This window comes from Diadema antillarum, unplaced genomic scaffold (assembly GCF_040938485.1).
Source record: "Diadema antillarum isolate AM-2024a unplaced genomic scaffold, OU_Dant_1.0 scf00000157, whole genome shotgun sequence".
NCBI lineage: Eukaryota > Metazoa > Echinodermata > Echinoidea > Diadematoida > Diadematidae > Diadema > Diadema antillarum.
This window is the reverse complement of record NW_027271046.1, coordinates 681,740-695,785: the sequence shown is the minus strand read 5'-3', so window position 1 is coordinate 695,785 and position 14,046 is coordinate 681,740. Positions and strand designations below refer to the sequence as shown.

The following is a 14,046-nucleotide window of genomic DNA, read 5'->3' as shown; positions in this document are numbered from 1 at the left end:
TTTCAGAATAAAGAGTGAAATGTTCTTCAGCTTTGGATAAACATAGATTAACAATGTTTAGTTTCAGTGAATCTAATTTTGATCTTGAAAATATTTACTGTTGAAGTATTTCTCAAAACCGTAAGAAGAGTGAAGGTGCTACAACATCCATATAATAAGAATATTAAGACTAATCCATACCCAATCTCCTCCAAATCTAATTGAAGAGAAAAATTCTTGATAACAATGTTGGGCATCTACCTTGAAGCTTAATGAGAGTTGCCTCCTTCTCGCTGTCCCCTTGCTCCCGGGAGTTCCTCAGCTCGCTCATCTGGTCCTGGAGCTGCTGGACCTTGGCCTGGCTGGCCTTCTTCAGCTTCTCAAAGTTGGCGGCATACTTCTCCTTGGCCCCCTCCAAGTCCGCGATCCGGGCCTGGAGGGCCCGCCTCTCCTGGTCCACATGGAGCTCCCGGTCCCGCTGGTTGGCCTCGAGGGTCTCCTTTTCCTCCCCCATCTTGGCCAGGTGCTCCTGCAGGAGCTGTCGGTCTCTGGTGCTGTCTTCATGGAGCTTGGCAGCTTCCTGCTGCAGTTCCTCACATTTGGCTTGAAGCTCGCTGCTCAGACTCTCCCCTACTTTGCATTAGAGAATCATTCACGATTATTAAAACTTTGAAGGAGGCAAATAACAACAGTATGTATGGCCTTCAATGACAGACTCTAGATTTTTGTGGTGCATAAATTCTCACACGAGAATGTGTTGATATTATTAGATGTCATTAGATATCATTGATATCATTGGATTTCACAAATGACTTGAAGGGTGTCATGATGCATGGGACTGCCATCATGATCATACCAACACAGAGTTGTGAGATTTAAAATTACAACATCTCAATCTCTGACATGAGCTCAGCATTTGAATCAACATCAACGGAAAGACTCATAATACTGTAGACCAAAGCTTCAATGTGACTTGTGTGATGTCTAGTTAGTGGACTCATAGTTTTGAACACATACTAAAGAGCAACCATATTAAAGGGTTTACAAATGTCTGGTAATAACTAACTCACCTTGTTCTTTCTGTGCCATCACATCGGCCAAAGTCTGTTCAGTCTTGTCCTTTTCCACTCTGAGCAGTCTAACTTCTTCTCTCAGTTTTTCTTCCATCTCTTTCATCTCTCTTTGATTCTACAAGATGAGCCAATGTGGATAGAAAATGCTTTTCCTTCGCCAATAAATAATTGCAGCCTTGAAGTGGCAATAAACATTCAAATTCAAATGACACAATACATGGTGAAAACTTAAAAACACTTTATGAAGGAAAACAAACCTGTTCTTTGCATCACTGTCTCTACCTTGCTTTTATCTTTTCACTTTGCTCCCAATAAAATATACTAATATCATATTGACAACTGATTAAAAACAAACAAAATAATGCAGTCACTGTCTTCACTATCGAAAGATTTGTGATTATCAAGTATCTTAGCAAACACCTGCACTAAACTTTTACAAAGAAAGTAGCAGACACATCTCCCACAGATATAGACATTTTTTTAAAATCTGTTTTAAATTTTAGTGCATGATGAAATGTGAACTTAATGGAATATATCCACCTGACAATACACAATTATCATCCCTTTCCCACCTATGAGAGATGTAACTGCAATCAATAAACATCAATACTATCATTACTTCCCTGTAGATCCAAAATACTCATCGTATCTCTATATTGCATTATAATCATTAATGTTATCTCCGTAATCTATGCTATTGATACAAATATTAACATCACCATAATCATATTCATAATAATTTGATATGACTTCTACCTTGATCAGTACTCACACACTATGACAAGTCTAAACCCTCATACATAATTTGTTATCACAGAATCATCAACACTATAATCATCATCATCACCATTACCATCATCATCACCATCATCATCATCACCATCATCACCATCATCACCATCATCACCGTCACCATCAACATCATTACCATCATCACCATCATCATCATCATCACCATCATCACCATCACCATTATCTCACTATCATCCTGTCATCACTCCTGTCATTACAGCTCTCACCTCAGAGTTCTTGTTTGTGTCTCCTGATTTAAGTTGTTCCACCTGCTCCTGGTACTCAGCACTCTGTTGGAGACTCTCCAGGTGAGCCTGTCTGATCAGCATCAATTGTTCCTTCACTCCATCCAGCTCTTCCTTCAAGGTCTTCACCTCCTCCTCCTTCTTCTGCACCTCCTCCCGTGCACTTCTCACTGCCTCCTCAAGCTCTCCTTTCACATTTGTCATTTCTTCTCCCTTCTGACTTTCCATCTTGGCAGCATTTTCCTTCATGTCCTGGATCTCCTTTTCCAAATCATCCACTCGTTTTGCTCTACTCTCCAGCTTTTCTTTTGATTTTGCAGTCAATTTTTCAATCTCTTCCTTCATATTGACTAATTCAACTTCCTTTTCACTCTGAACTCTCTCCAAAGTGGATTTCACGACAGTCACTTCTTCTTCCTTCTTAGCAGCCTCCACTTTAGCTGCCTCCACAGCTTTCTCTAGCTCCGCTTTCACCTTCTGAAACTCACTGTCTTTTTCACTTTCTCCGCTTGCCATTCTCTCCTTCAGGGTGCTCAATTCCTGTGCAACCGTCTGGGCCTCTTCCCTCGATGCGAGCAAGGACTGCTCAAGGTTTTCTTTCAGAGTCTGCATCTCTTCTTCTTTCCTCCCAATTGCTTCCTCCACCTCTCTCACCCGCTGCTCCATCATTTTGACCTCTTCCATTCTTTCACCAAGTTCTGTTTCCTTTGAGGCAAAATCTCTCTGCAGTGCATCCCTGGCTGACTCGACTTCACCGACCTTCACGTTCAATGCTTCCTTGTCCATGTTAGCACCATCAAGTTGGTTTTGTAGGACTTGGTTGAGGTCCGACTGTCCTGTTTTGAGCGACCCTAGTTCGTCGGCCAGTCGCTGCTTCTCTTCAGACCGTTCCCTAAGCATATCCTCTAGCTTTGTCTTCTCTGCTGTAAGGTTTTCTACATCACTCTGTAGGGTTTGGCCTCTGTCGCCGAGTTCTGCCAATTTACCTTGTAGTGAATCTAGCTCACCTACTTGTTTCTTCAACTCTGCGATCTGGCCAGTGCATTCTTCAATCCGTGACTCTTGTTGTCTTTTCTCATCCTCCAAGTCTTTGACCACTTTCTCTAGCTTGCTAACACTTGCCGAGCTCTCCTCTCTTGCCAGAATAAGCCCCTCCTTTTCTTTCAGGAGCTTGGTGAGGTCTTCACCCATGGCCTGCAACTGGCTCTGCAGCTTCTGACTGGCCCCAGAGGCTTCCTCAGAGCTCTGTGTCAGACTCGCAAGTCTGGCATTGAACCCTTCCTCAGAATCTTCCAGTTGCTTCTGGAGGTCCCTTACTTTCTCCTGAAGCTGCTGTCCCTCTTTGGCCATCTCCTCTCGCTCCTCCTCCAGTTTCTTCATCTTCTCCATCATCTCCGCCTCCTTCCTGCCATGAACCTCCGCCAACTTCTCCCTCTCTGTGAGGCCCGTCTCCAGTTCTGCCCTGAGGGTTTCCAGCTCCTTGGAGGAGGCTCCCTGCTCATCCTGGAGCTGCTTCAATTTCTGTGCCAGGGCCTTCTTCTCTAAGGCCAGCTTCTGGAGTCTCTTCTTGGTCTCATCTCCCTTGGAGCTCTCCGAGGAGATGGACTGCTTGAGAGATTTGAGTGACTCCAGCGTCTGGTCTCTGGCTTCTGTCAAGATGTCCACTTGCTCTCGGAGGCTCTGCAGATACATACAAAAGTCAAAACTGTCAAAGACAGATTATGATAGTCATTAAAGATTATTCATAACAGTGGGGTCACTGTGTGTTTATGTAACAGTAGTGACATAGAACCATTGCAGCTTCATAAATCTCGTCTCTTCCGTTAAGCATATGCCATAAACAGAGCTGTAACTTAAAGGTCACCCCCGTAACATGACAATGGTCTTTTGTCACATATCAGATGAAGTTCTCTCACAGTCACTGCCAGCTAACAATGCACTAGCATAGCACACACAGCAGAAAGTGAAGCATGATGACAACAATGCATGTAAGAAAACTATAGTCCTCTCAAGCTGCTCACGGTACCTTGTTCTCGTCTCCCATCGCCTTCTGCTCATCCTGGAGGCACTGGAAAGTGGTCCTCATTGTCTCCTCCTTCATCTGCATGCACTGCATCTGCTCATCAAGGGCCTGGTGAGAATCAATCATGAAGCAGACACCATTATATACCAATCCCAAAGGTGCCAGATCCTACGACCATCTCAGGGGAAGGGGGGGGGGGGTGGGGAACACATCAGAAGGCAATACAGTATATGCCATACACTTCAGTAAGGCTAATTTTTCAGGAATTGTGACTTCTCAACAATTTTATGAGCGGTTACATTCATGATCATGGAGTATAATGACTAGAAAAATGTATGTGTGCATGATGTATTCATGTCGTCATCAGGGAGTCAGAGTAAATTTCTCTCATGTCGTCAAATTTGTGAACAGCACCTGACTCTACACCTGAAAAAAAAAAAAAAGATATATATACAAGTGTATGTAATGTTGTATATAGTACTTCCAAGGACCTTAGCCAGTAGCTGGATCAAGAACTACTTTTTTTACGCAATAGAATTATGAGCGTTCCCTACGGTTGACAATATTTCTAACAATCTGTCATGAATCAGACTTTTTAGGTAGAGAGAGACATACTTCCATGCTGCTAAAATGATATGGAAGAAATATTCTGATACCTATTGTACATTTACCTTCAATTCAGAGCTCATTCTATCTCTGTCAATATGGGTTATCTTATTAGGTGATCCGAGTATCCTCTCGGATAACCTTCTGTTTTAGTAGGGATTCTTTTTCCTCTTCTTCTTCTGATTTCTCCTCAAAAGTTGTTTAGAGGTTAGCTCAGAAAGTCCTCTGCCTATCCATTTCAAACTTATACCATATATGTATCGTGTCCAAAGACGACAGATCTAGTTCTTGAAAGTTATTATCAACAGACAGTCATATCTCTGTTTCATCTGCCATCATACTAGTCTACGTACACACTTTAACCTAGAGTATGAGTTATAAAATCCTTACATTCAATTTATGAGAAAGTCTGTGTTAATTCACTGACATAAGAATAATTTTAACAGGGTAGTAGCAGCACAAATTGAAATAAAAAACATCAAGTGTATCATGCAAATTATATGTTATGCAAAAGATAATATGAAATATTGCAAATCAGAGTACAATATTCATGGCTCCTTTACACCATACAGTTGTACTATAAAAGAGCTTTGCAAGGCAGATAGAAAGCACTTTTAACTTTTGTATGCATGACAAATAAACATTTACCACGTTTTTGTTCTAATTGCGAAACCAGCAATCAATTATATATTCTCAGGCCATGTGCTTATTAAAAGTAAATTATTTCATCATAACCAGTCTCAGTCTGTCTGGTATTTTTTAACAAATGAAGCAGTTAAATGATTGTGGTTGAAAATTAACTTTTATTCTTCAAATAAAGAGGAAAAAGCTGCGAGTGATCGGGTTGACTACACTCAATGTTCCCTATGGACACACTACGAAAATAAACCATGTGGACTAGTTCAAAAGTATGGTGATATCTAGTACTAGATATCTTTACAATGAATGCATAGTTATCAAACTTCTCAATGTTCATGTATTCCTTCCCCTAAATATTTGGATATTGTTATACAGTTGAACCTCTCGTATCCGGACAAGTCGGGACCGCAGCTCATCCGGATAAGGGATTTGGCCGGATACGGGAGACTCAATGCTTTATACATGTACATATACATACGCATGTACTGATGTAGCCCATTGTAGTACCACATGTAGTAATGTGTATACTGCAACCTTTTCATTGTTACACTCAGTAACAGACCCCAAAATAGAGGTTCGTGTTTGCAAGAATGAAATCATTTTCTTTTATAAATTCTTGGGATGATTTACCTAAATAATTATTAAGAAATGTATCAAGTAGATCTTGAAAATAAACAGTACGAGTCGACGAAACGACGCTTCAAAATTCGATCATCACGGCTTGGCAAAGTCGACTGTAGGTCGCCATTGTTAGATTGAGTTGGGAATCCCCCTTTCCTTCCGTAATTATTAAAAAATAAAAAAAAATCACGGCGAGATTGCGTCCGTATAATAGAGAGATCCGGATAAAGGGAGGCCGGATAAGAGAGGTTCAACTGTACAACTCAGTCAGCAATGCTCAACAATATTTTCAACTGAGTTAACACAAAGGCAAACAGGAGTCTTTAAAGTAAAGATAGCAAATGGCTTGCTTCAAAAGTGAGGAATGTGATTTACAGAGCAAAATGTAAAGCTGTCAATGAAATGAATTAAAAAAACAAACAAACAGAAATCCTCCAATCATTTCTACATCTTTCATTCCAACATAATACAAGATTGGACTTTCAAGATAAGAGAGAGAAGTCATCTCATTAAGGCTACCTTGATCCTTGACTGCGCCTTTTCAAGTTCAGACACTGCATCCTGACGGTGCTTGTCTGCCTCATTCCTTTGGTCGGAGGCAGCATTCAGTGCTTCTTGAAGGGTCTAGATGGGAATAGGAAAAAGATGTTGATACACCATTGATGCAGATGCAGATCAAGGGTTCAAATCCTGCCCTGAGTTTAGGTCATTGGACAAGATGTTTTATCTGCGATGTTCTCGCTTGACCCATACAAATAAATGATTCCCTGACAATTATAATGGAATTCATACTAATAGCAAGGTCCTCTAGTGCAGCAGTGCTGGCACTATAGAGGCTACCCTGAGAAGAAAATGCCACTACCCCACCATCAACACCCCCATCATCATCAATGTCACTGTCGTCATCATCATCATCATTGTCATTGTCGTCGTCATCACCATCATTATCATATTCATGAAAGTCACCATTTATCTTCCTCCTATTTCTTCTTCTTTTTACCCTTCTTCATTTCCTTTTCTTCCTCCCTTTAACCTGTTTAGGACGAGTCCCGAGTATACTCTGGCAGGTGTCTATGGGAAATGCGTGTTGTAGCAAAATCAGTCCATCCTCAACATATCCTCCATCTGCTTTTACAACTTCCAATCACCATCATCATATTCAGTATCATCATTATCATCATCTTTCCAATCATCACTATAATTTCCACTGTCCAACAAAGCTCCGATACCTCTTGTATCTCGGCTGCCTGAGCCAGCTGCTGCTGCACTGCATTGTAGGCAGACTGGACCCCCTGGCTGTCCTCTCTCAGCTCCTTCAACTCCTCCTCCAGCTCCTTAACGCGGCTGGACCCAGAGCTCTCGGCTCCCGCAGGGGGAGGACCTGCCTCCTTCTCACTCATCAGTGACGCGTTCTTCTTTGCCAGCTCTGCGGACAGCAAATGGGAAAGCCAGACATGGCATTGATACCATTTTCACGAATCCAGATAGCCAGCCATATGCTGCTGAATCTCAAATTTCAAGCTGAAGTCGAATTACTGGAACAAGAGATTCATTTTTCTAAATTTTTCTTGATTTAGTGGTGACACATTTCTTCTCCATGAATATTGCACTCAGTGTTGCTATTGTTTTTTTTTTTCAATAGTGTCAACATTCTCATAAACATATTCATATTGTACATATCATATCACATGGTTTATTGACCTTCATATGATCTGCTGACATACAAAAAAAAACCACAACTGCAAGTGATTACCAATGTAATACAGAACATGGTTCTAGAAGAGAAGATTTAGTAAGTAACAGGTTGCTTCTTTACAACATATTATGCTATGTTTTCTTTTTTTCTTCCCTTTATGTGGGGGGGGGGGGGGGGGGGGAGTAGAAAAGGGTACTTGATAAAACATATAACCATTAACAAATCCTTTTGTCTTCAATATACCTTGATGGAAAAAACACACACAGAAAATATGAATGTCCAAGCAACATCACGCATTCCACATTCACAGTAACAGGTTGAAAGCTTGGTGAGAAGTTAATTAGAAATGCAAATCAATATTCGCGTGATGGGATCACATTCACTCACATGTATGGAGAAAAGCCAAAAGTACAGCCTGCTGTGCCACAGTACAAAAATGTAATGCCACCAAGATAGCTTTTTACTGTTGCCCTGATATTGACAAACAAGCTCTATAGAGAAATCTAACATCTGTCCTGCAGCTGTTGCATTGACTCAAACTTATTTCCGTGCGAGTCACTTTCCTCTGTTTAATAACACCGTGCCATGCGTAATGAGTGTGCTCATTACCATTACTCCTCCTGCAACAAATGATACGTACAATTGTACATGGTGTACAAAATGACACATAGCACCAAGACAGTCGAAAATGTATAAGACAACCTGAAACTTCCAGGGATTAATTCACCAACTCAAAACTTAAAATTAGCAACTTCAGTTGATGAACAATATTTCAAAAGGTATCGTGTACACTTCTATGGAAGAAAACTGCTACACAAAAGATTGTGTAGTGGTGGTATAAAAAATGCACACTGGTGTAGCAAATTGTGATGAAATTCTAGAAAAATTATTCCTGTGAACTCCTCACAAGATCACATTATTCATGAAATTATTCCCTGGACTTTATCACATGATCGCATCACACATGATGCTACATCAATAACGAATCTAGGTTCACTAACGGCATGATAATAATGCAGAAAAGGTGATGTTTCATCATGATGTAATGATCACACTTGCAAGTCAACAATGGGTGCGTTTATCTAATAATTTGAGGCATAATCATGATCTCAAATGCATTTGAAGCATTTTCAGGTGATAGATAAACACAACTGTGTTTCCACTCACTTTTAAAAACCCCAATTTGAAATGCCAAAAGAGGGCAATTTGAAATGCATAGGAGAGCATGATCACCTTTCTGCAAGTAAAAGCTGCCCAGGTAAACTTTCAGCTGTTTCTGGTTGCAGAGAAAAGCACATGCCATTTGTGTTTTCTATCCAGTATTTGTGCGTGAAAGATGAAGGCACGTTTGGTGACATGCTGCCTGTTAAAAACAACAACAAAACCAACTCCCCTCCCCCCAAAAAACAAAACAAAACATGGGCATCTAAACAAACAATTTTATTGGGAGGGTGCCGGTCTCAATTTGGTACCACATTTGGCCTAATTTGTGTTTACAGTGAGAAAAGGCCGGGCTCGACCGCGGCCAAGCCGCGGCCGAGACTACCTCCAGAGCTTGGCCAAATGCGCGGCCAATTTTGGTACCGCATTTGGCCTTTTGTGCGTTTACAGTGACATGAAGGCCAGGCTCGGCCTGCATTTACAGTGAAATGAAGGCCAAGCACAGTCTTGGCCGAGCCCGGCCTTCATTTCACCGTAAACGGAGTCTTTGATAAACGCAGCCAGAGACATCCTGTAATGAGCACTTACTCAAGAGCAAACAGAAGTTTGTCTCCAAGCACATTCCAAGACTGTTGACTTGTTTTCCTGTAGCATTTGACTATGGACATCCTTTACTTTGACAAGAGCACTTCTGCACTGTTTTGAAGTACTAGTGTCTCTTCTGTGAAAAGTGGTCCAGTAAAGAGCCAGCTTACCAATCTGCTATTTTCAAGCCAGCCCCCTTTTCTCTTTCCTCTTATGAAATGAGTGGTTTACAAGAGCAGCAAAATTCCTTGCATACTTTTGATGCAGAGTCCATCCATACCAACACAAAAGCCTCCTGGAGATACAGTGTATACATGCCAACGGCTTGCCTGGCTTAGCAAAAATCAATGAATGTTGAACAAATTCCAGCCTAAAAAAAAAAACGAAAAAAAACAAAACAACAACAACAACAAGAAAGCTCATGCAGATTATGCGAGAAGAATACTCTAATGATCAGGTATCGCGATCAGCATCATCTGTACAATTAGAGAAAGTATCCAAGAGATTAAACTATTGAGTACTGGTACATTTTTTTTTTCATTAAAGGCACTTGCTCCAACCAGGGAGGTGTTAGAAAAGGAAAGACAACTCTTCGTAATTCATGCAAACACATGTTTGGGTTCAAAGCGTTACAATGGGATGTCTAGCATTCCACTATACGCTTTGAAGTCATATGCTCTGCACCGCTCTAGTTGCAAGGCGAAGTTCGGAGATGAAGAACGCATTTCACCTTTCGTTGAATTACAAGCTTTATTTCCCCGTAACATTTTAAACTCGAATTGATTAAGAGTAGTTTAGGAAAGAATTCAATATTATGAACATGTATTTCTAGTTTCTTCGTAATGCGCAAATTGAAATGAAATGAAAATTAGGCCATCTTAAAAACCTAATATTTTTCTATAATGCGCACATTTCCGCATGTTAGTTTTCTATCCTTTAATCTGGGATATTTTGATCTTTCAAATAAAGTACTCCTCTAAAGCGTGCACCAGCGTGCTTTTAAACTATTTGCTGTTAAAATTGTCAGTTTTACACTGCATTTTGATTTGCTGCTCCAATTCAGGGTACACAAATTCATTGTTGCCATCACATTGAAAGAGAGAGAGCGAAATGCAGAAGGGGCAAGTATTTCTAGATGTGAGAGCGCTAGTCCCGATTATTGATGCTCTCTTTTGTCAAAGCACCTGATTTCCACCTGTAGTTAAGCGCGTAACTTCTCGGCGGTGCCATGCATGACTTCAAAGGAGAACAGGAGTTGTCTCTCCTTTTCTAATACCTCCCTGCTCCAACTAACAAATATTTACCAACGGTACTTATAGATATTCTTTCCTTGAAGTGCTCAAAACACACATTTAACAAGCTATTCAGTTCACCTGCTTCTTCTGAATATTTGGAATCAGTTTGCAGACATTAACCCTACTCTAACTGGGGGGGGGGGGGGGGGGGGGGGTCAAATTCACCCCCCCTTGACATTTCGCGCCACGATTCCGCAATGGACAAAGATTTTGCCGCGTCTTTTCATGAATTTTTTCATTGAAGTCTTCCGCATATTTTGAGACCAAATTTGCGACATCCGGGTACACTGTTCTGAAGTTACGTTATGTTTTGCATATGCACGTCAACCCGAAAACAGCTCAAATTCATGATATCGTGTGCAAATCCAATGCAAATTGTGTTTTTTATACAAATTACATTATTTCAACTTTTAACCATTGAAATTAATCAATTCTAGTGTAGATAAGCTTGAAAAAGTGTCTGCAACAAATTTTGGCAAAAAACAATAGAAAACAAAAGGTCGAAAAAACAATAAAATAAATAAGAAATTAACAAAATGATAAAAAACAAAAGAAATTGATTTTGATTGCACTACTTTTTAACAAGAAAATTGTTTGATGTGTCTTGAGGAATTCTGACACAACAATTTGGCAATCCTTCAGTCTTTTTAATGGAGTTATAGGTGAAAATATGATTTCATGCATGAATTTGCATAATTAATTTATTAAAAATAGAAAGCCGATACTTTTCTATTGTATGACCATGCAATCTTGTAGTTGACATCCGGCTCTATCTTTAGGCAAAATTTTGTGGTGATCGCGCGATCGGCGGCGGAGATCTGAAGGGGGGAGGGGTCAAATTGACCCTCCAGTAAAAACTTAGTCTCAAATAGCCCAGTTAACTAGGGCTAATTGTGTCAAGTCAGGAGAGGAAGTTTTTTTTTTTTAATATTATCACAAACAACTTCTCTAGCATGAACGCAGGTATGCCTGAATCATGAATGTTGGTAAATAAGGGAGCTTCGTTTCTATCTTAATTCATGGACCATACATACACGGATATGTACACATATGAGTATGTATGTGCATGAGACTTTCATGCTTTTTGCAAGGAGGCAAGAACTATGAAGATGCATTAACTATTTGTGCAGATGGTACCACACACACACACACACACACACACACACTTTTCCAAGAACATAAAGTAAAGACATACATTGTACACTACCTACACTTCATACACATGGTAAGGTAGACATACAGTGTATTGATACACACACACATGCACACACTGCAGTCACTCAAACACCTAAAGATAATAAATTTGTAGGAACATGGTTTATTGAGGTTGATTTCATGTGTTGGGTGCAGAAGAATACATTCTGAGAACACGACTAACACTGGCACAATGTACAATTATGTCATGCAAGATACAATGAGCTTCATCGGTTATCCGACGCTCACAGCATGACTTATATCGGTTTTTGGCAGGTACTTTGCCGGATACCAATTGATCACCCACCTGGATGGAGCTAAATATCAATCAGCCCTCCATTATCCAGAAATCATTCTCTGCATCACAGGTTACACAGTCTATGAACAATAACAATGGATTCTGCACTCCACCCGCAACATACCCATGTATGTTTCATAATAGCATGAATTCCTTTACATGAGACCCCCTAAAAGGGTTAGAGGGCTCTAACATGTATTGTAACTTGAAGAAAAGGATAAAAAAAAGAAAATCCTTGAAGTACCACCACCCAAGTAGTTTGTTTGCAGGGGTGCATTGGGGGATGTCTTTGAAATGCATTTACATGTATGATGCTGAAATGTTTCGGATCCAGGTGGCAACGCCGTTTTTTGAATTACAAGCCATCCAGGCATGTGAAAGGTGCATCGAAAGCTTTATTTAGCATCCCCCATGCATAATGAATGCATCATTATCCAACCCCCTCCCCCCCCCCCCCCCCCCCCAAACAAGCATGGTAAGTGAGGAGTTGTCAACTCCTATGTTTGACTGACCATGGGAGAAGGGTGTAATGCATTTAGATTTGAACCATTCTTTCCCTAAGTTCACATGGAAAATAAAACAATTCTCTCGCTGTATGTGTGTGTGTGTGTGTGTGTGCGTGTGTGTGTGTTGTGTGTGTGTGTGTTGTGTGTGTGTGTGTGTGTGTGTGTGTTCTTACTTTACACCACATGGAACCTGGGAAAAAAGCTAGTCACAAACTTTTAGCATTAGCTTTTGACTATCATTTTCTTTGATTCCCTTTCCTGTCCAAACTCATCAAGAGGATGTACATTGATTGGTTTGTTATCAGTTGCTAGGCAAGCTCTATAAACCTGAGTTGGTATATTTAATCCTGCATTTGAACTTAAAGATGGCAGCCCTGATTCATAAATTGTCTCACTGTTTTGAACAATGAAGATTGTCCTTGTGATTTAAAATCACATCAAATGTTGCAATCATATTATCAAATATGACAACAGTTGTAGTCTACAAGCTCACCCAATAAACAAAACAGTTTCATAATCACTATAGAATAGGAAACTACAGCAAGCATTTTAAATGGAAAAAAAAAAACAATTTTCACAGAAAGCATCAAGTACAATTCATGTCAGAGAAGCAGTTTTGACTTTGATATTGATATAAAGTGCTTTTCTGACAGAGATTATGGTACTTAGCATTTATGGCTGAATTCCTTTTTCTTGGGGGGGGGGGGCACTGAAGAAAACATGAATGTCACTTCCCACTACCCCATTTGAATGTTTTTTGTTTCTTTTAAAAAAATAACAATAATAGCATGCTTAGAAATCAGTGCAAGTTAGAAGGTGGGAATGATGACTGACCTAGAAGAAAGATACATGTACCATGCAATTTTTGGTTGCTGTCTGAATTTCCAACATTGTGTCTTAGAAATGAACAGACCAGAAATGAGAGAAACAGCACAAATTATGATCCATATTGTGTAACATTTCTTTTGATGAATGGTATAATCCAGTTGACTGTAAATATTCTTTTATATTTTTCTTTTTTTGATGGGAAGAGGGTTTGTGAGTGTGGCTAAGGCATGGGTCCTATATTCAAGAGGCACATCTACATGAAGTTTAGCAAAGGGTTCAAATTGAATGAATGGGATAGAAATGATGTTGAGGGAAAAGTTACTCTCACAAAATGGTAACTACACACTCTGCAGATCAGAGGGCTGCTACAAAGTCTACTCGCCTGCTTTTGCCTGTGAGAACCAAATTTTTGAGTTGGGCATTTAACATCCCATTCTTACTTGTATACAGGGCCAATTAGAGCATTTTAGGAGTGTTCCTAAAGCCCCATAAACTCTGTATGAAC

General features: G+C 40.2%; 1 protein-coding gene across 1 annotated transcript in view; it reads right to left on the bottom strand.

The window, feature by feature from the left end:
* LOC139722093 (uncharacterized) overlaps positions 1-14,046 on the bottom strand; it is a 53,321-nt gene that overhangs the window by 34,651 nt on the left and 4,624 nt on the right. The window contains exons 4-9 of the mRNA XM_071633415.1: positions 7,208-7,404; positions 6,498-6,602; positions 4,116-4,220; positions 2,072-3,769; positions 1,050-1,167; positions 241-609 (exon numbers count right to left, since the gene is read on the bottom strand). Of these exons, the coding sequence (XP_071489516.1) occupies positions 241-609; positions 1,050-1,167; positions 2,072-3,769; positions 4,116-4,220; positions 6,498-6,602; positions 7,208-7,404 (2,592 nt within the window). The remainder of the gene's footprint in view (positions 1-240; positions 610-1,049; positions 1,168-2,071; positions 3,770-4,115; positions 4,221-6,497; positions 6,603-7,207; positions 7,405-14,046) is intronic.